Source organism: Oncorhynchus keta, unplaced genomic scaffold (assembly GCF_023373465.1).
Source record: "Oncorhynchus keta strain PuntledgeMale-10-30-2019 unplaced genomic scaffold, Oket_V2 Un_contig_15569_pilon_pilon, whole genome shotgun sequence".
NCBI classification, from domain to species: domain Eukaryota; kingdom Metazoa; phylum Chordata; class Actinopteri; order Salmoniformes; family Salmonidae; genus Oncorhynchus; species Oncorhynchus keta.
The window spans coordinates 56,929-79,000 of NW_026279389.1; the positions used below are offsets into that span (position 1 = coordinate 56,929).

Below are 22,072 nucleotides of genomic sequence, written 5' to 3' on the forward strand. Positions count from 1 at the left end.
AGCAGACGCTCTCCAGAGCAGACTTACTGGTGCATACACCTTATGACAACCAGTGGAGCCACTTGCATCTAAATCTTGTTGGGGGGTGAGAAGGGGGGTGAGAAGGATTACTTACCCTTACTTACCCTATCCTAGGTATTCCTTGAAGAGGTGGGGTTTCAGTGTCTCCGGAAGGTGGTGATTGACTCCGCTGTCCTGGCGTCGTGAGGGAGTTTGTTCCACCATTGGGGGCCAGAGCAGCGAACAGTTTTGACTGGGCAGCGGGAACTGTACTTCCTCAGTGGTAGGGAGGCGAGCAGGCCAGAGATGAACGCAGTGTCCTTGTTTGGGTGTAGGGGATCAGAGCCTGGAGGTACTGAGGTGCCGTTTCACAGAGCACCATGGTCTTGTAGCGGAGCCTTCAACTGGAAGCCAGTGGAGAGAGCAGCGGGGTGACGTGAGAGAATGGGAAGGTTGAACACCAGACCTGCGGCGTTCTGGATGAGTTGTAGGGGTTTAATGGCACAGGCAGGGAGCCCAGCCACTTGTAATCAAGACGGGACAGCAAGTGCCTGGATTGACCTGCGCCGCTTCCTGTGTGAGGCAGGGTCGTACTATGCGGATGTTGTAGCATGAACCTACAGGAACAGACACCGCCTTGATGTTAGTTGAGAACGTCAGGGTGTTGTCCATCACGCCAAGGTTCTTAGCGCTCTGGGAGGAGGACACAATGGAGTGATGGCGAGATCACGGGCAGTGAGCTCCGTCTTGCTGAGGTTCAGCAGGTGGTGATCCGTCATCCACACTGATATGTCTGCCAGACATGCAGAGATGCAGCCACCTGGTCTGAAGGGGGAAAGGAGAAGATTTTGTGTGTCGTCTGCATAGCAATGATAGGAGAGACCATGTGAGGTTATGACAGAGCCAAGTGACTTGGTGTATAGCGAGAATAAGAGAGGGCCTAGAACAGAGCCCTGGGGGACACCAGTGGTCTGAGGAGACAGATTCTCGCCACGCCACCTGGTAGGAGCGACCTGTCAGGTAGGACGCAATCTACAAGCGTGGGCCGCCGGAGATGCCCAACTCGGAGAGGGTGGAGAGGAGGATCTGATGGTTCACTATCGAAGGCAGCCGATTTGAGAGCAGAGGGAGAGAGTTAGCTTTAGCAGTTGAGCGCTCCGTGATACAGAGAAGAGCATAGTTGAATGACTAGTCTTGAAACCTGACTGATTTGGACTCAACATTCTGAGAGAGATATCAAGACTGGCCAAGGACGGCACTCAAGAGTTTTGGAGAGAAAAGAGAGAAGGGATACTGGTCTGTAGTTGTTGACATCGGAGGGATCGAGTGTAGGTTTTTTTCAGAAGGGGTGCAACTCTCGCTCTCTTGAAGACGGGAGGGACTTTAGCCACGGTCAGGGATGAGTTGATGAGCGAGGTGAGGTAAGGGAGAAGGTCTCCGGAAATGGTCTGGAGAAGAGAGGAGGGGATAGGGTCAAGCGGGCAGGTTGTTGGGCGGCCGTCACAAGACGCGAGATTTCATCTGGAGAGAGAGGGAGAAAGAGGTCAGAGCATAGGGTAGGGCAGTGTGGGCAGAACCAGCAGTGTCGTTTGACTTAGCAAACGAGGATCGGATGTCATCGACCTTCTTTCAAAATGGTTGACGAAGTCATCTGCAGAGAGGGAGGAGGGAGGGGGGAGGATTCAGGAGGGAGGAGAAGGTGGCAAAGAGCTTCCTAGGGTTAGAGGCAGATGCTTGGAATTTAGAGTGGTAGAAAGTGGCTTTAGCAGCAGAGACAGAGGAGGAAAATGTAGAGAGGAGGGAGTGAAAGGATGCCAGGTCCGCAGGAGGCGAAGTTTTCCTCCATTTCCGCCGGCTGCCCGGAGCCCTGTTCTGTGAGCTCGCAATGAAATCCCGAGCCACGGAGCGGGAGGGGAGGATCGAGCCGGCCTGGAGGATAGGGGACATAGGGAGTCAAAGGATGCAGTAAGGGAGGAGAGGAGGGTTGAGGAGGCAGAATCAGGAGATAGGTTGGAGAAAGTTTGAGCAGAGGGAAGAGAAGATAGGATGGAAGAGGAGAGAGTAGCGGGGGAGAGAGAGCGAAGGTTGGGACACATGCGATACCATCCGATAGGGGCAGTGTGGGAAGTGTTGGATGAGAGCGAGAGGGAAAAGGATACAAGGTAGTGGTCGGAGACTTGGAGGGGAGTTGCAATGAGGTTAGTGGAAGAACAGCATCTAGTAAAGATGAGGTCAAGCGTATTGCCTGCCTTGTGATAGGGGGGAAGGTGAGAGGGTGAGGTCAAAAGACAGAGGAGTGGAAAGAAGGAGGCAGAGAGGAATGAGTCAAAGGTAGACGTGGGGAGGTTAAAGTCGCCCAGAACTGTGAGAGGTGAGCCGTCCTCAGGAAAGGAGCTTATCAAGGCATCAAGCTCATTGATGAACTCTCCGAGGGAACCTGGAGGGCGATAAATGATAAGGATGTTGCTTGAAAGGGCTGGTAACTGTGACAGCATGGAATTCAAAGGAGGCAATAGACAGATGGGTAAGGGGAGAAAGAGAGAAAGACCACTTGGGAGAGATGAGGATCGGTGCCACCACCCCGCTGACCAGAAGCTCTCGGGGTGTGCGAGAACACGTGGGCGGACGAGGAGAGAGCAGTAGGAGTAGCAGTGTTATCTGTGGTGATCCATGTTTCCGTCAGTGCCAAGAAGTCAAGGGACTGGAGGGAGGCATAGGCTGAGATGAACTCTGCCTTGTTGGCCAGATTGGCAGTTCCAGAGGCTACCAGAGACCTGGAACTCCACGTGGGTCGTACGCGCTGGGACCACCAGGTTAGGGTGGTCGCGGCCACGCGGTGTGGAGCGTTTGTATGGTCTGTGCAGAGAGGAGAGAACAGGGATAGACAGACACATAGTTGACAGGCTACAGAAAAGGCTACGCTAATGCAAGGAAATTGGAATGACAAGCGGACTACACGTCTCGAATGTTCAGAAAGTTAAGCTTACGTAGCAAGAATCTATTGACTAAAATGATTAAAATCATTTTAAAAAATGTTAAGAGTATTATACACCCAACACAACACAACATGGTGATCCTGTGTATTTACAAATTGCAGGGCTGAACACGTTTGCATATTTTTGCTACACAATAAACCCTAACAGCCATTTGGCTCGGCTTGTGTTGCGTACCTACAGAGTATAAACATGAGGCTGTGGACAGTGGGCTGTAGAAGACAAGACAGACACCTTTAACTACCGATGAGGTATCCTCTGAAGTCTGTTGCAAGGAGAGAGTGTCTGTTAGGACGTCTATGGGCCAGACAGAGGAGTGTCTGTTAGGACGTCTACGGGCCAGACAGAGGAGTGTCTGTTAGGACGTCTATGGGCCAGACAGAGGAGTGTCTCTTAGGACATCTATGGGCCAGGCAGAGGAGTGTCTGTTAGGACGTCTATGGGCCAGACAGAGGAGTGTCTGTTAGGACGTCTATGGGCCAGACAGAGGAGTGTCTGTTTGAATGTCTATATGGCAGACAGAGGTGTGTGTGTGTATCTATGGGACAGACAGGTGTGTGTGTGTCTATAGATCAGACAGGGTTGTGTGTGTGTGTGGTGTGTCTATACAGCAGACAGAGGTGTGTGTGTGTGTGTGTGTGTGTGTGTGTGTGTGTGTGTGTGTGTGTCTACACAGCAGACAGAGGTGTGTGTGTATCTATGGGACAGACAGGTGTGTGTGTGTGTGTGTGTGTGTGTGTGTGTGTGTCTACACAGCAGACAGAGGTGTGTGTGTATCTATGGGACAGACAGGTGTGTGTGTGATCAGACAGAGTGTGTGTGTGATCAGACAGGGGGTGTGTGTGTGTGTGTTGTGTCTATACAGCAGACAGAGTGTGTGTGTGTGTGTCTATAGATCAGACAAGGTGTGTGTGTGTGTGTGTGTGTGTGTATCTATGGGACAGACAGGTGTGTGTGTGTCTATAGATCAGACAGGGGTGTGTGTGTGTGTGTGTGTGGGTGGTGTGTCTATACAGCAGACAGAGGTGTGTGTGTGTGGTGTGTCTATACGGCAGACAGAGGTGTGTGTGTGTGGTGTGTCTATACAGCAGACAGAGGTGTGTGTGTGTGTCTATAGATCAGACAGGGGTGTGTGTGTATGTGTGTGTGGTGTGTCTATACGGCAGACAGAGGTGTGTGTGTTCTCCTGAGGTGAGTATCATTCAGATTCAGAGCGCAGTGGAGATACTCTGTATCTGTATACAATACACAAACACACACCCATACTGTACACACTGTACACTAAATACACACTCATACTGTACACACTGTACACTAAATACACACCCATACAGTGAAAACATGATCAAATACCATCCATAGACAAATACTATGTAATGCCCCCTACACCACTAAATCCTGAAGGTTGAAGTTCAGGACTACTTTACACTGAGGTATTTTGTCCCTATAAATACTGTTTCATTCAGAATTATCGTGACGTCTAGATACTCAAGAAGAGAATGACATTCAACATGACCCGTCTGTCTTTACACAGGCAACAGTGTGTGTGTGTTCAACACTCAATCAAAACTACAGACAGCAATCACATAGCTGTCAATCTATCGAACCAATCAGAGCAGAGTATCAGAACATACACAGAGGCTCTAACTCACGCATGCGGAACCACTACAATTTGCTCACACACCTCTCCAACGACTACATCACATCAGTTTGGGCTTGTTGGTTTCTACTCCTGTGCTTTGAAGGGAGAAGACCGTCAGAAAAGGCTGTCTGACATACTCACTCACGGGACTACAAACCCCAGTCTGCATCCAAATCTATTGCTTCAACTGTGAAAGGTCATGGCAATGCCTTGTGGGAAAAAATGAACAGTTATAACACGGTGTTGGGTGGAGTTGCCCCTAGATGCTGATCTTAAGTCAGTTTCACATTTTCCCCACTAATGGTTAAGGTTAGGATTGGGGGAGGGGAAGCTGATCCTGGATCTGTACTTAGGGGAAACTTCACCCCCTTACACACAGCCAGAACTCCCCATCAGACAGACAACACAGAGGTTTCAATACGACAGGACGTTGTCATGGATACTCAATAGATCCATGATGATGGGGGGGGTTGGGGGGGGCACGACGCATACCACTATACACAAAACTGAACCCCCAAAACACACCTTGGTCGTACTCATTACTGCATACCGTAGCAAAACGTTTTGCAACGGAAAACAAACGTTTCTCATTAGACCAATGGAGGTAGGTCCCTTCCTGTTTGCTTCCGTTCAGCTTCGACTGAATACGACCCTTGAACTTGAGATCTGCGATTATTATAGGCTAATAGCACAATAAAAATGTTAAAAAGAGTATTGAAGTGAAGCACATTGACCAAGTAGAGTAAAGGAGGATAACTAATGTAGCTTTATCTTCATTTTCTGGTTGAGTTACTATGAAGTCTGGGCAGAAATAAAGGACTTGAAGTCGTATACAGTAAAGGAGAATAAACCCATGTGTGGTCATATGTTAGTATAATAGATAAATAAAGTTTACAGTTCTTTCAGAAATCTAAATGATATCACCCAGTAGTGTTGGTTTCTTTCTCTTCTTGTTTCACATGAAAATATAGAAATCTTTGTTTTCATTCCCAATAAAAATCAAAAATAGAAAAGGGTCACTTAAAAGCACAGAGATACAAACAGAAACGGAGAGAACATTCCAGAAATCCCCCCCGCCCCAAAATCCCAGGCAGTTGGAGGTTCTAAGCGTCGTTCCTTTGCGACCAAAATGGAAAGTAGTTCCGACCAAGGACAAATAGTCCCCCTAGTCAAGAGGGCCCTGGAAGATGAGTCTAACGTATCCCTGCTCGCCACTCAGTTGCTGGGCGCAGAAGGGACAGGAGGCGTGGAAGGTGTGTGTTCCGTGCGGCAGCGGGATCTGACTCCAGAACACAGCCGTCTTCTCGGAACACACGTGACCACACGGTGAGAAGGCGTGGGTGGGCGGAGCCGTGTCCAGATAGAAGCTTGCCTCGCAGCCCAACCAGAGGGGAACGTACGGCCCAGTGGCTCGACACATAGGGCACTCCCTGCTCCAGCCCTGCTCCCTCTCCTCCTGGTCCCGGTCCAGCCTGTCTCTGTCCCGGTCCAGCCTGTCTCTGTCCCGGTCCAGCCTGTCTCTGTCCCGGTCCAGCCTGTCTCTGTCCCGGTGGCTTCCCCAGTTGTGGTAACCATGGACGTGGCCACACTGGAGATAGACCCACGGCTGCTTCTCATCTGGGGTGTCCTACAGTAGATGAGATACATCGTAAGTAATCCCATAAGGGGAGAATGGAAGAGTCACCAGCAACACATACAGCAACAACAAAACACCTGGATACATCAGAAAACATATAGAACAGAAACCCCCTGCTGCCTTCTCTACAACTGGTCTTTCTCTACAGAAACCCCCTGCTGCCTTCTCTACAACTGGTCTTTCTCTACAGAAACCCCCTGCTCCCTTCTCTACAACTGGTCTTTCTCTACAGAAACCCCCTGCTGCCTTCTCTACAACTGGTCTTTCTCTACAGAAACCCCCTGCTGCCTTCTCTACAACTGGTCTTTCTCTACAGAAACCCCCTGCTGCCTTCTCTACAACTGGTCTTTCTCTACAGAAACCCCCTGCTGCCTTCTCTACAACTGGTCTTTCTCTACAGAAACCCCCTGCTGCCTTCTCTACAACTGGTCTTTCCCTACAGAAACCCCTGCTGCCTTCTCTACTCTACAACTGGTCTTTCTCTACAGAAACCCCTGCTGCCTTCTCTACTCTACAACTGGTCTTTCTCTACAGAAACCCCCTGCTGCCTTCTCTACTCTACAACTGGTCTTTCTCTACAGAAACCCCTGCTGCCTTCTCTACAACTGGTCTTTCTCTACAGAAACCCCCTGCTGCCTTCTCTACAACTGGTCTTTCCCTACAGAAACCCCCTGCTGCCTTCTTTACTCTACAACTGGTCTTTCTCTACAGAAACCCCTGCTGCCTTCTCTACTCTACAACTGGTCTTTCCCTACAGAAACCCCTGCTGCCTTTCTACTCTACAACTGGTCTTTCCCTACAGAAACCCCTGCTGCCTTCTCTACTCTACAACTGGTCTTTTACAGAAACCCCCTGCTTCCTTCTCTACAACTGGTCTTTCTCTACAGAAACCCCTGCTGCCTTCTCTACAACTGGTCTTTCTCTACAGAAACCCCTGCTGCCTTCTCTACAACTGGTCTTTCTCTACAGAAACCCCTGCTGCCTTCTCTACAACTGGTCTTTCTCTACAGAAACCCCTGCTGCCTTCTCTACTCTACAACTGGTCTTTCTCTACAGAAACCCCCTGCTGCCTTCTCTACAACTGGTCTTTCCCTACTAGCTCTGACTTTACTGATTGCTACTTTATTAAGGAGAAATGTACTGACTATGACTGAGATGTGGTTGTCCCACCTAGCCACTAACTGTAGTGACTCTGGATAAGAGAGTCTGCTAAATGACTCCCTACTGTAGTGACTCTGGATAAGAGTCTGCTAAGTGACTCCCTACTGTAGTGACTCTGGATAAGAGAGTCTGCTAAATGACTCCCTACTGTAGTGACTCTGGATAAGAGAGTCTGCTAAATGACTCCCTACTGTAGTGACTCTGGATAAGAGAGTCTGCTAAATGACTCCCTACTGTAGTGACTCTGGATAAGAGAGTCTGCTAAGTGACTCCCTACTGTAGTGACTCTGGATAAGAGAGTCTGCTAAATGACTCCCTACTGTAGTGACTCTGGATAAGAGAGTCTGCTAAATGACTCCCTACTGTAGTGACTCTGGATAAGAGAGTCTGCTAAATGACTCCCTACTGTAGTGACTCTGGATAAGAGAGTCTGCTAAATGACTCCCTACTGTAGTGACTCTGGATAAGAGAGTCTGCTAAATGACTCCCTACTGTAGTGACTCTGGATAAGAGAGTCTGCTAAATGACTCCCTACTGTAGTGACTCTGGATAAGAGAGTCTGCTAAATGACTCCCTACTGTAGTGACTCTGGATAAGAGAGTCTGCTAAATGACTAAATGTCTGGCTCAGTTGATAGAGTCTCTACCAGTGAACCCCACTGTAGTGACTCTGGATAAGAGAGTCTGCTCAAATGACCACCCCTCAGTGACTGTAAAAGTCTCCCTAAAACACTGTTCTGGATAAGAGGTCTTTCTAATGACCTGGCCCTGTAGTGACTCCTGGAAGGACATTGACTCCCTCATGACTCAGATAAGATGAGTCTGCTTTAAAAGTGACTTCCTACATTTTGATAAGCAGTCTGACTCAAAAATGGATAAGAACAGATACAGCCCTTGGCTCCAACCCCTGACTCCCTACTGTAGTGACTCTGGATAAGGACTGCAAAGACTCCCTAATAGTGACGTGATGACTCCCTCTGGATATGCAACTGTTCAGGGAAGACTCCCTCTGTAGTGACTCTGGATAAGAGAGTCTGCAGTCACTGTCAGTGAGCTAAGGCCATGACTTCTTCAGGCAGAAGTTTGCTAAATGACTCCAACTCCTGGAAAAAGTTCTGACAGTGACTCTGGAGAAGAGAGTCTCCTAAATGACTCCCACTGTAGTGAGGCTGGATAAGAGGTCTCCAATGACTCCATACTGTAGTGACTCTGGATAAGAGAGTCTGCTAAATGACTCCCTACTGTAGTGACTCTGGATAAGAGAGTCTGCTAAATGACTCCCTACCGTAGTTCTGCTAAATGACCCAAGAGAGTTCTCCTTTAAATGACTCCCTACTGTAGTGACTCTGGATAAAGAGTCTGCTAAATGACTCCCTACTGTAGTGACTCTGGATAAGAGAGTCTGCTAAATGACTCTACTGTAGTGACTCTGGATAAGAGAGTCTGTTAAATGACTCCCTACTGTAGTGACTCTGGATAAGAGAGTCTGCTAAATGACTCCTACTGTAGTGACTCTGGATAAGAGAGGAGCTAAATGACTCCCTACTGTAGTGACTCTGGATAAGAGAGTCTGCTAAATGACTCCCTACTGTAGTGACTCTGGATAAGAGAGTCTGCTAAATGCCACTGTAGTGACTCTGGATAAGAGAGTCTGCTACCGTGACTCCCTACTGTAGTGACTCTGGATAAGAGAGTCTGCTAAATGACTCCCTACTGTAGTGACTCTGGATAAGAGAGTCTGCTAAATGACTCCCTACTGTAGTGACTCTGGATAAGAGAGTCTTAAATGACCTCGTAGTGACTCTGGATAAGACTCTGTAATGACTCTGGATAACAGAGTCTGCTGCCTTGCCTGACAATTTTACCAGACTAGTTCAGTGTGTCAAATGACATCTGGATAAGAGGGTCTGCTAAGGGTTCACTGACTCTTTTCTCTGTATAGTGACTCTATCAATGATGTTGCTCTTGCTGCGGGTGACCCTGGATAAGAGAGTCTGCTAAATGACTCCCTACTGTAGTGACTCTGGATAAGACAGTCTGCTATCCAATGACTCCAAACTGTAGTGACTCTGGATACAGCACTCCTTCCGTGACCTCCAACTGTAGTGAAACTGGATAAAACCAAATCATGCTCAAATGACTCCCTACTGCAGTGACTCTGGATAGCAGTCTAACACCCTGGATGGTTCCTACTGTATGTGACTCTGGATAAGGAGTCTGCTAGACTGACTCTCCTTCCAGACTCACATCAAAGATCTCCAATCAAAAATCAAATCCAGAGTCTGACTTTCTATTGTAGTGACTCTGGATCAAGAAGTCTGCTAAAAACTGACTATCCTACTGATCCTCAGTGACACTGGATAATGTCATCTACAAAATGACTTCCAACACTCTAGTCACAAACTGGATGTAGTCTGACTCACAGTCCATCCGTTTTGTCACTAACTCACCTTAGTCACACCACTGGATCTGTGTATGCTCTAGTCTGGCCCTCACTACATACTCCCTGTGCAGTGACCCACTGGCTCAGTCACTACAAGTCCATGAGGTACTCTCTTATCTCAGTTCACTGGTCACTAAATGACTCACCTACTGTAGTGACTCTGGACTCCAGCAGGTCTCAGTCTCACTGAGTCATCCCTAATGACCAACACCTCAGTCACACTGAGTATCTGTGCATGACAGTACTCTCAGTGACACTGAGTATCTGTAAATGACTCCACTGAGTCACACTGGATCTAAATGACTCCCTCACCAGTCACACCTACTCAGTGACTCTGGACACTGAGTATCTGCTGCATGACTCCCTACTCTAGTCACTCTGGTAAATAGTCTGCTAAATGACTCCCTACCTCAGTGACTACTGTTTTTATACTGTTTTGATTTATTTACTTTTCTGAGCTCTTTTGCATGACCAATATCTCTACCTGTACATGATGACTCCACTCTCTGTCTTTCTGAGTATCTGTGCATGACTCCACTCTGATCATTTATCACCAGAGTTAATCTGCAAAATTGTCTATTATATCGCATGACTACCTCCTCAGTGCCTTTTGCATGACTCCCTCTGTATATGACTGCCCATTAAGACTGTGTTATCTTGCTAAATGACTCCACTGTCAGTAACTCTGAGTGTCTGTTCATGACTGCTATGCTTTATCTTGGCCAGGAGTCAGCTGCAAATGAGTAAATGTTCTGGCTGGTTAAGTAAAGGTGAAATAAAAATATAAAAATGAGCATGGTGCCATCAACACCAGGGTCTGTGTTTGATTCCCGCTGGGGCAACCAATTTTTTGGGGGTGGGGTGGGGGCATATTTTCTATTGTATTGTCATTGCATCAGGGAGGGAACTCGCCTTGCGTCTCATGGAGGGGAAGGCCAGGGTGTTGAAGCCAACGGGACACTGGGGCCGGGCTGCGTTGATCTCCTGACGTAGCGCCTCCAGGTGTTTGATGGTGGGGGTGCGGCTCAGGCCCTCGGCCGTGCGCCACAGGAGCGTGGCTCCACACAGGTCTATCAGAGAGCCATCCACCAGCTCCTGGCTCTCTGCCTCTACCTGAGGGGAGAGGGGACAATTTTCAAAACACACAACAATACGCGTCATTTCATCAGAACTTGCGTTAAAGTAACATCACACATTAAACCTACTTTCAAAACGTTCAGATGATTACACTTTAACAAAATGTAAACTGAGACTCAGCGATATGACGTTGCCACGAATAGCAGAGCAGATATTGAGTCACACTGAGTATCTGTGCATGACTCCACTCTCTCAGTCACACTGAGTATCTGTGCATGACTCCACTCTCTCAGTCACACTGAGTATCTGTGCATGACTCCACTCTCTCAGTCACACTGAGTATCTGTGCATGACTCCACTCTCTCAGTCACACTGAGTATCTGTGCATGACTCCACTCTCTCAGTCACACTGAGTATCTGTGCATGACTCCACTCTCTCAGTCACACTGAGTATCTGTGCATGACTCCACTCTCAGTCACACTGAGTATCTGTGCATGACTCCACTCTCTCAGTCACACTGACTATCTGTGCATGACTCCACTCTCTCAGTCACACTGAGTATCTGTGCATGACTCCACTCTCTCAGTCACACTGAGTATCTGTGCATGACTCCACTCTCTCAGTCACACTGAGTATCTGTGCATGACTCCACTCTCTCAGTCACACTGAGTATCTGTGCATGACTCCACTCTCTCAGTCACACTGAGTATCTGTGCATGACTCCACTCTCTCAGTCACACTGAGTATCTGTGCATGACTCCACTCTCTCAGTCACACTGAGTATCTGTGCATGACTCACTCTCTCAGTCTTTCTGAGTATCTGTGCATGACTCCACTCTCTCAGTCTTTCTGAGTATCTGTGCATGACTCCACTCTCTCAGTCACACTGAGTATCTGTGCATGACTCCACTCTCTCAGTCTTTCTGAGTATCTGTGCATGACTCCACTCTCTCAGTCACACTGATGAGTATCTGTGCATGACTCTGTGCACTCTCTCAGTCACACTGAGTATCTGTGCATGACTCCACTCTCTCAGTCACACTGAGTATCTGTGCATGACTCCACTCTCTCAGTCACACTGAGTATCTGTGCATGACTCCACTCTCTCAGTCACACTGAGTATCTGTGCATGACTCCACTCTCTCAGTCACACTGAGTATCTGTGCATGACTCCACTCTCTCAGTCACACTGAGTATCTGTGCATGACTCCACTCTCTCAGTCACACTGAGTATCTGTGCATGACTCCACTCTCTCAGTCACACTGAGTATCTGTGCATGACTCCACTCTCTCAGTCACACTGAGTATCTGTGCATGACTCCACTCTCTCAGTCACACTGAGTATCTGTGCATGACTCCACTCTCTCAGTCACACTGAGTATCTGTGCATGACTCCACTCTCTCAGTCACACACACTATCTGTGCATGACTCCACTCTCTCAGTCACACTGAGTATCTGTGCATGACTCCACTCTCTCAGTCACACTGACTATCTGTGCATGACTCCACTCTCTCAGTCACACTGAGTATCTGTGCATGACTCCACTCTCTCAGTCACACACTATCTGTGCATGACTCCACTCTCTCAGTCACACTGAGTATCTGTGCATGACTCCACTCTCTCAGTCACACTGAGTATCTGTGCATGACTCCACTCTCTCAGTCACACTGAGTATCTGTGCATGACTCCACTCTCTCAGTCACACACTATCTGTGCATGACTCCACTCTCTCAGTCACACTGAGTATCTGTGCATGACTCCACTCTCTCAGTCACACTGACTATCTGTGCATGACTCCACTCTCTCAGTCACACTGAGTATCTGTGCATGACTCACTCTCTCAGTCACACTGAGTATCTGTGCATGACTCCACTCTCTCAGTCACACTGAGTATCTGTGCATGACTCACACTCTCTCAGTCACACTGAGTATCTGTGCATGACTCCACTCTCTCAGTCACACTGAGTATCTGTGCATGACTCCACTCTCTCAGTCACACTGAGTATCTGTGCATGACTCCACTCTCTCAGTCACACTGAGTATCTGTGCATGACTCCACTCTCTCAGTCACACTGAGTATCTGTGCATGACTCCACTCTCTCAGTCACACTGAGTATCTGTGCATGACTCACTCTCTCAGTCACACTGAGTATCTGTGCATGACTCCACGGGACTCAGTCACACTGAGTATCTGTGCATGACTCCACTCTCTCAGTCACACTGAGTATCTGTGCATGACTCCACTCTCTCAGTCACACTGAGTATCTGTGCATGACTCCACTTCTCAGTCATCACTGAGTATCTGTGCATGACTCCACTCTCTCAGTCACACTGAGTATCTGTGCATGACTCCACTCTCTCAGTCACACTGAGTATCTGTGCATGACTCCACTCTCTCAGTCACACTGTCTATCTGTGCATGACTCCACTCTCTCAGTCACACTGAGTATCTGTGCATGACTTCACTCTCTCAGTCACACTGAGTACACACTGTGCATGACTCCACTCTCTCAGTCACACTGAGTATCTGTGCATGACTCCACTCTCTCAGTCACACACAGTATCTGTGCATGACTCTGTGCATGACTGTCTCTCAGTCACACTGAGTATCTGTGCATGACTCCACTCTCTCGGTCAGTCACTGAGTATCTGTGCATGACTCCACTCTCTCAGTCACACTGAGTATCTGTGCATGACTCCACTCTCTCAGTCACACTGAGTATCTGTGCATGACTCCACTCTCTCAGTCACACTGAGTATCTGTGCATGACTTTACGCTCTCAGTCACACTGAGTATCTGTGCATGTACACAGGTGCTCTTCACGCTGCTACAAGGTGTGAGCTACGGGACCAAAACAGTGGAGAAGTTTAGCCGCACGCTCTTAGTTGTTGAGGAAATGGACCGGACAATATTGCTGTTTACTTTGTGCATCTCTGAGTATCATCTCTCCTTTTAAGGAGCACAGTGTTGAAGGGGTGTAGTGTCTCGTATAGCCCTGTAGATGGCAGGCTAGCCCATCTGTTCTCCACATCTCTGTATGGAGGTTGGAGAGCTGGTACACACACTCACACACACACAGTCTCAAACACACACACACAACTCCTGTCTCAAACACGACAACACAACCAACTCACATCCTGTCTCTTACACGACAACACAACCAACTCACATCCTGTCTCTTACACGACAACACAACCAACTCACATCCTGTCTCTTACACGACAACACAACCAACTCACATCCTGTCTCTTACACGACAACACAACCAACTCACATCCTGTCTCTTACACGACAACACAACCAACTCACATCCTGTCTCTTACACGACAACACAACCAACTCACATCCTGTCTCAAACACACCACTATACCCAACTCACATCCTGTCTCAAACACGACACCCAACTCACATCCTGTCTCAAACACGACACCCAACTCACATCCTGTCTCAAACACACCACGACACCCAACTCACATCCTGTCTCTTACACGACACCCAACTCACATCCTGTCTCTTACACGACACCCAACTCACATCCTGTCTCTTACACGACACCCAACTCACATCCTGTCTCTTACACGACACCCAACTCACATCCTGTCTCTTACACGACACCCAACTCACATCCTGTCTCTTACACGACACCCAACTCACATCCTGTCTCTTACACGACACCCAACTCACATCCTGTCTCTTACACGACACCCAACTCACATCCTGTCTCTTACACGACACCCAACTCACATCCTGTCTCAAACACGACACTACACCCAACTCACATCCTGTCTCAAACACGACACTACACCCAACTCACATCCTGTCTCAAACACGACACTACACCCAACTCACATCCTGTCTCAAACACGACACTACACCCAACTCACATCCTGTCTCAAACAAGACACTAAACTCACATCCTGTCTCAAACAAGACACTAAACTCACATCCTGTCTCAAACAAGACACTAAACTCACATCCTGTCTCAAACAAGACACTAAACTCACATCCCGTCTCAAACAAGACACTAAACTCACATCCCGTCTCTTACGCGACACTACACCCAACTCACATCCTGTCTCAAACACGACACCAAGCTCACATCCTGTCTCAAACACACACTAGCACTGGCATCTCCTGCACACACACACATTAATCATGTCACACTCTCATTATAAATCAAGGCAGACTTTTATCAACACATACTGTAAGGACTCCAGGCCCTGGGGAGGGTGTGAGTGTGTTCTCCTATGGGTCTATCCTTAATTACAATCACTTCAACCCTGAACACTCAGACTGGGGAAGGACAAACAGGCCCACTGGCACTGGGTTCTGGTGGTGTGTGTGTGTGTGTGTGTGTGTGTGTGTGTGTGTGTGTGTGTGTGTGTGTGTGTGAAGGGCATACTGTAGGACACCATGCTGCAGTGTTGACCTCTTCTGTTTTCCCCAGTCACCTGCCTGGTGGACGGAGTCCTCTACTGACCGACCGACGGACACACACACAGAACCAGTCACATCCCATTTAACATAGACACGTACTGTCATATATCCTGTAAATACTACTATCTAAATGTACAACTACAGGCTGGGCCATAGGTTACAGCCACAAATCAACTAGACAAAAGCCTCAAATCACTGACATTCACACTAAACCTAAGACATGTCAAGGAGAAGACAAAGGCCTAAACATGTTCTTGTCCTAAGTTTGCCTTTTTCCTTAAATAAATGTTTTGACCAGTAAAGGGGTCTTGCTAAGGCTTTACCAGGCTTCTTCATTTGGAGCTGAAAAGTTGCAGATTAAAAAGGAGCAATCTGTGATTGATACTGTACGTACATTTTTGGACAAATTTTTGTTTTATATAATACCCATTGAGTCTTGAAGAATATAACTTATAAAGTGCCTAATTAGCTTAGTTCAACTGTCGTACCTCATCAGAATTCCAAATATAAGCTTGTTATCCTTCGCTGTTTGTAAACAAGGTAAATGTAAACAAACACTGTATAGCCTCAAAACATGGTTAAAACTATCCGTTGGACATCATGGATGGTCAGTCCTCGTATCCATAACTCTGTCTGTGAACATGAGTGGTTCTATTTCTCCAGCCCCTCCCTCGGCTGTTTACCACATCAGTAAAGGTGACACTTGTTTCTGTTTAAGCTGTAGATTGCCCCTTTAAATTCAGGATAAATGATGAAGTGGTATTGTTCTTCTTCACCATGGCATTACTGCACCCTGCAGCTGTGTGGAGGTTTTAATGTGACTGCATTACAGCTGTGGAAGGAGGTGACTGCATTACTGCACCCTTTATTAATGTGACTTACTTTATACAGCTGAGGGAACAGGGAATGTGACTGCATTACTTTATACAGGGAAGGATGTGACTGCATTACTGCATACAGGGAGGGAAGGTAGGTGACTGCACTACTTTATACAGGAGGGAACAGGGAAGGTAGGTGACTGCACTTACTTTATACAGGAGGGTACAGGGAAGGTAGGTGACTGCATTACTTTATACAGGAGGGAACAGGGCAGGTAGGTGACTGCACTACTTTATACAGGAGGGAACAGGGAAGGTAGGTGACTGCACTACTTTATACAGGAGGGCACAGGGAAGGTAGGTGACTGCATTACATTATTCAAGAGGTCATTTTCCTGTGGCATTCTGTAGATCCGTGGTTCCCAACCGGTGTGCCGAGGCCTTGAGGAAGTCTGCGCTGGGAAACTTTATTTTTTAAACACTTATTAACGAGACCAGTGGACTTTTGACTTGGGAGCACTAGTGGCGGTCAGGTGAAACATTAAACATCACTTGGTTATATCTGTGTGGTTGTTTTAGGTCCAGTGTTCTCAGGCTGATGTTACATTTGAGAGGTGAGCATCAGGAACAAAAGTCATTTGTATAATTTTACTTTGTCTGTGAAAACTGTTAGCACAGACAAGTCTGATGAGATTTAGCCAGAGTCATTTATTTCTTAATATATGGCTCTGGTACTGTATGGGTCTGGGCTTAGCTATACCAGAGGCTCTGGTACTGTATGGGTCTGGGCTTAGCTATACCAGAGGCTCTGGTACTGTATGGCTCTGGGCTTAGCTATGGCATTCTGGTAGCTCCGTGGTTCCCAACCGTGTGTGCCGAGGCCTGAGGAAATCTGCGCTGGGAAACTTTACCAGAGGACCCTGGTACTTTATGGCTCTGGGCTTAGCTAGTACCAGAACCCTGGTATCACTATGGCTCTGGGCTTAGTTTTACCAGTGTTCTCAGGCTGGTACATTTGTCTGGCTCTGGGCTTAGCTATACCAGATAATTTTACTTTGTCTGGCTCTGGGCTTAGCACAGACAGAACCCCTGATACTGTCTGGCTCTGGGCTTAGCTATACCAGAGCCCTGATACTGTCTGGCTCTGGGCTTAGCTATACCAGAGCCCCTGATACTGTATGGGTCTGGGCTTAGCTATACCAGAGGCTCTGGTACTGTATGGGTCTGGGCTTAGCTATACCAGAGGCTCTGGTACTGTATGGCTCTGGGCTTAGCTATACCAGAACCCCTGGTACTGTATGGCTCTGGGCTTAGCTATACCAGAACCCCTGGTACTGTCTGGCTCTGGGCTTAGCTATACCAGAGCCCCTGATACTGTCTGGCTCTGGGCTTAGCTATACCAGAACCCCTGGTACTGTCTGGCTCTGGGCTTAGCTATACCAGAGCCCCTGATACTGTCTGGCTCTGGGCTTAGCTATACCAGAACCCCTGGTACTGTATGGCTCTGGGCTTAGCTATACCAGAGCCACTGCCATAGAAACACACAGAGCATGGTTGTGTCTCCGTGGTTGCACCTTTACAATGCAGGACAACGCTCGTCTCCAGCCCAACCCGTTCAAAACTACAAGACCGGAGCAAAATTTTTCTCTTTCTGCCGCGTTGCTTTGTGTCTAAGAACAGCCCTTAGCCATGGTATATTGGTCATATACCACACTCCCTCAGGCCTTACTTTCATGGGGCGGCAGCGTAGCCTAGTGGTTAGAGCGTTGGACTAGTAACCGGAAGGTTGCGAGTTCAAATCCCCGAGCTGACAAGGTACAAATCTGTCGTTCTGCCCCTGAACAGGCAGTTAACCCACTGTTCCCAGGCCATCATTGAAAATAAGAATGTGTTCTTAACTGACTTGTCTGGTTAAATAAAAAAAATAAAAAAAAAAAAAAAAAAAATGTGGGCTAAGAGTTGTTCAAGCTTGGTAGAATCTTATTCAGAATGATTAACAGCTGTAACGACTGTCAAACGGTGATTCCACCAAGTATGAGCTGTGAAGACACACAATCAATACATTTCATTTTTATTCATTTGGAAAAATAGGTTGTGTAGATCGGAAAGGACACAAATCTAATTTAATGCCTTTTTAGATTTCCTTTTAAGACAGATAAATATGAAGATGTTTCCATTGGTGCCCGCCCAGTTTCTAAAACAGCCAATCAGCTGTGAAATAGGAAGTGGGTTCTTTAATGCTGGAGCACACATGGTTAACTCTTCACTATTGAAAACCCACATAATGTACTCGTTCATTTGTTGCTGCATCGGGAGACATGAAGAGAGGGATGACAGAAGGAGAGGGATGACAGAAGGAGAGGGATGAGAGAAGGAGAGGAAGAGAGGTGAAAGAGGAGAGGTGGGATGATGCTTGATAAAGACCTGCGCTGCCATTTGGAATTGCTAACAAGTAGTGAATAAAAACACTTGTGGAATCATATTTCTCTCTCTCTCTCATTCTCTCTCTCTCTTTAAAGTAGAATGTGTTTTCACGTTACCCCTCTCCATCTTGCCCTGTGTGTGTGTGTGTCTCACCATCTTGCCCTGTGTGTGTGTGTGTGTGTGTGTGTGTGTGTGTGTGTGTGTGTGTGTGTCTCACCATCTTGCCCTGTGTGTGTGTGTGTGTGTCTCACCATCTTGCCCTGTGTGTGTGTGTGTGTGTGTCACCATCTTGCCCTGTGTGTGTGTGTGTGTCTCACCATCTTGCCCTGTGTGTGTGTGTGTGTCTCTCACCATCTTGCCCTGTGTGTCTCACCATCTTGTGTGTGTCTCACCATCTTGCCCTGTGTGTGTGTGTGTGTCTGTGTGTGTGTGTGTGTCACCATCTTGCCTGTGTGTGTGTGTGTGTGTGTGTGTGTGTCTCACCATCTTTCCCTGTGTGTGTGTGTGTGTCTCACCATCTTGCCCTGTGTGTGTGTGTGTGTCTCACCATCTTGCCCCGCTGCTGAGCGGAGCGGGTCTCTCGGAGGGTGAAGACGTTACCGCAGACGGAGATCTCTCTCCAGACGCCCGGTTTGGAGTCCTCCGTGAAGCCGTGGCGAGGGTGCATCACCAGCACGCCGTTGGTGGTCAGCCCGTCCATCTGACCGTCACACGTCTTCCATTTAGCCGCCTTCTCCTGACGGGGGCGGGGGGGGTTTAGAGAGGGAAATAGAAAGTAAATTGTTAATTTTCTTTATAGTGTCAAGATTTACTGTACTGTGTGGTATGCATGTACCTTTCTGAACATTTTAACAAATCATAGAGGGAGGTGAAAATCCCCCCCATTTTCATTTTAGTGACACACACACACACACACACACACAACACACCTCCCCCGCCCCAACCAACACACACAGACACACACACACACCCCCCGCCCCAACCAACGCACACACCCCCCGCCCGCCCGACCCACACACCCCCCCGCCTGACCCACACACACCTCCCCCATTTTCGACCCACACACCACACACACACACACACACACACCACACACCCCCCCCCCCCGCCCCCACACACACCTCTCCTCCCCCGACCCACTCACCCCTCCCCCGACCCACCACCCCCTCCCCCCACACCACTCCCTCCCCCCCCCACTCACACCCCTCCCCCACCCACTCACCCCTCCCCCGACCCACTCACCCCCCCCCACACACCTCTCCTCCCCCGACCCACTCCCCCTCCCCCGACCCACTCACCCCCTCCCCCGACCCACTCACACACACACACCTCTCCTCCCCCCCCACACACCCCTCCCCCACCCACTCACCCCCTTCCCCTCCCCCCACTCCCCCCCCCCCCCCCCCCCCCCCCCCCCCCCCCACTCACCCCCCCCCCCCCCCCACTCACCCCACCCCCCCCCCCTCCCCCCTCCCCCCCCCCCCCTCCCCCCGCCCCACTCACCCCCTCCCCCCTCCCCACTCACCCCTAGGAAGATGTTCTTGGAGCTGTCGAAGCCGGCAGCGTAGATGCGTGCGGTGTAGGGGGGCGTCCTCTGACACATGACACGGCAGGCGAAGCGAGAGATGGTGCTCTGGACTGACTGGGTGTCTGAGTTACTCTGGCTCCCTGCCACCGTGTCGGTTACCACAAAGTCTATAGGGCTCTCTGTGGAACGACCAATCTGACAGGAGGAGGGAGGGAGGGGAACGGTGGGAGAGAAAATACAATATGTTACAAGTAGGTTGACTTTATGTGGGAGACAGAGAGAGAGGGAGAGAAATGGGGAGAGAGAAAGACAGAGGACGTAAATGTGTTTAGAGACATTGACTGCACAGGTAGATTTAAATCTAATTCCATTCAAAACAGGTAGTATGTTATTTATGCTCATAACTCATGTCTTATCAAGGGGGTTTACTTGTACTTCAGACTGCCTCACAGAAACAGGCTCCTGCCCTATGGGTCATTCTGACTCAGACAATACTTACTAACTTCATACTGTAACTAGTTAACACACAACACATTTGAAAGTACAAACACAAGCCAATACATTCACATAAATATATAACAATATGCATAGGTCCCAAATGGCGCCCTATTCCCTAATAGTCCTATGGCCCCTGGTTGAAAGAAGTGCACTATTTAGGGAATAGGGTGCACTACAGAGCCCTATGGCCCCTGGTTAAAAAGTAGTGCACTATACAGGGCAGGGATATTCAACTCTGACCCTACGAGGTCCGGAGCCTTTCTGTTCTACCTGATCATTAATATCACCCACCTGGTGTCCCAGGTCTAAACCAGTCCCTGGTTAGAGGGGAAATCACCCACCTGGTGTCCCAGGTCTAAACCAGTCCCTGATTAGAGGGGAATCACCCACCTGGTGTCCCAGGTCTAAACCAGTCCCTGATTAGAGGGGAATCACCCACCTGGTGTCCCAGGTCTAAACCAGTCCCTGATTAGAGGGGAATCCCCCACCTGGTGTCCCAGGTCTAAACCAGTCCCTGATTAGAGGGGAATCACCCACCTGGTGTCCCAGGTCTAAACCAGTCCCTGATTAGAGGGGAATCACCCACCTGGTGTCCCAGGTCTAAACCAGTCCCTGATTAGAGGGGAATCACCCACCTGGTGTCCCAGGTCTAAACCAGTCCCTGATTAGAGGGGAATCACCCACCTGGTGTCCCAGGTCTAAACCAGTCCCTGATTAGAGGGGAATCACCCACCTGGTGTCCCAGGTCTAAACCAGTCCCTGATTAGAGGGGAATCACCCACCTGGTGTCCCAGGTCTAAACCAGTCCCTGATTAGAGGGGAATCACCCACCTGGTGTCCCAGGTCTAAATCAGTCCCTGATTAGAGGGGAATCACCCACCTGGTGTCCCAGGTCTAAACCAGTCCCTGATTAGAGGGGAATCACCCACCTGGTGTCCCAGGTCTAAATCAGTCCCTGATTAGAGGGGAATCACCCACCTGGTGTCCCAGGTCTAAATCAGTCCCTGATTAGAGGGGAATCACCCACCTGGTGTCCCAGGTCTAAATCAGTCCCTGATTAGAGGGGAATCACCCACCTGGTGTCCCAGGTCTAAACCAGTCCCTGATTAGAGGGGAATCACCCACCTGGTGTCCCAGGTCTAAACCAGTCCCTGATTAGAGGGGAATCACCCACCTGGTGTCCCAGGTCTAAACCAGTCCCTGATTAGAGTGGAATCACCCACCTGGTGTCCCAGGTCTAAACCAGTCCCTGATTAGAGTGGAATCACCCACCTGGTGTCCCAGGTCTAAACCAGTCCCTGATTAGAGGTGAACAATGACAAAAACACAGTGGAACTGTCTTGGAGGTACAGGGGGATATAAGGAACTAGGTGCACTACAACTAGGGCCCTGGTCAAAGGAAGTGCACTACTT

At 48.7% G+C, this 22,072-nt stretch overlaps 1 protein-coding gene and 1 long non-coding RNA gene across 4 annotated transcripts in view; one reads left to right on the forward strand and one right to left on the reverse strand.

Moving 5' to 3' along the window:
- Positions 1 to 3,367: 3,367 nt before the first annotated feature.
- Positions 3,368 to 4,174, forward strand: LOC127919024 (uncharacterized). The gene is made up of 3 exons (XR_008101687.1): positions 3,368 to 3,517; positions 3,679 to 3,707; positions 3,942 to 4,174. It is a non-coding gene; the product is annotated as an uncharacterized LOC127919024 (long non-coding RNA).
- Positions 4,175 to 4,247: 73 nt separating this feature from the next.
- Positions 4,248 to 22,072, reverse strand: part of LOC127919025 (E3 ubiquitin-protein ligase pellino homolog 1-like) — a 46,974-nt gene continuing 29,149 nt past the window's right edge. For all 3 annotated transcript variants that reach the window (XM_052502368.1, XM_052502367.1, XM_052502366.1), the window contains exons 5-8: positions 20,159 to 20,356; positions 19,181 to 19,369; positions 10,787 to 10,987; positions 4,248 to 6,262 (exon numbers count right to left, since the gene is read on the reverse strand). In XM_052502368.1, coding sequence (XP_052358328.1) covers positions 5,801 to 6,262; positions 10,787 to 10,987; positions 19,181 to 19,369; positions 20,159 to 20,356 — 1,050 coding nt within the window. In that variant the 3' untranslated portion in view covers positions 4,248 to 5,800. The remainder of the gene's footprint in view (positions 6,263 to 10,786; positions 10,988 to 19,180; positions 19,370 to 20,158; positions 20,357 to 22,072) is intronic.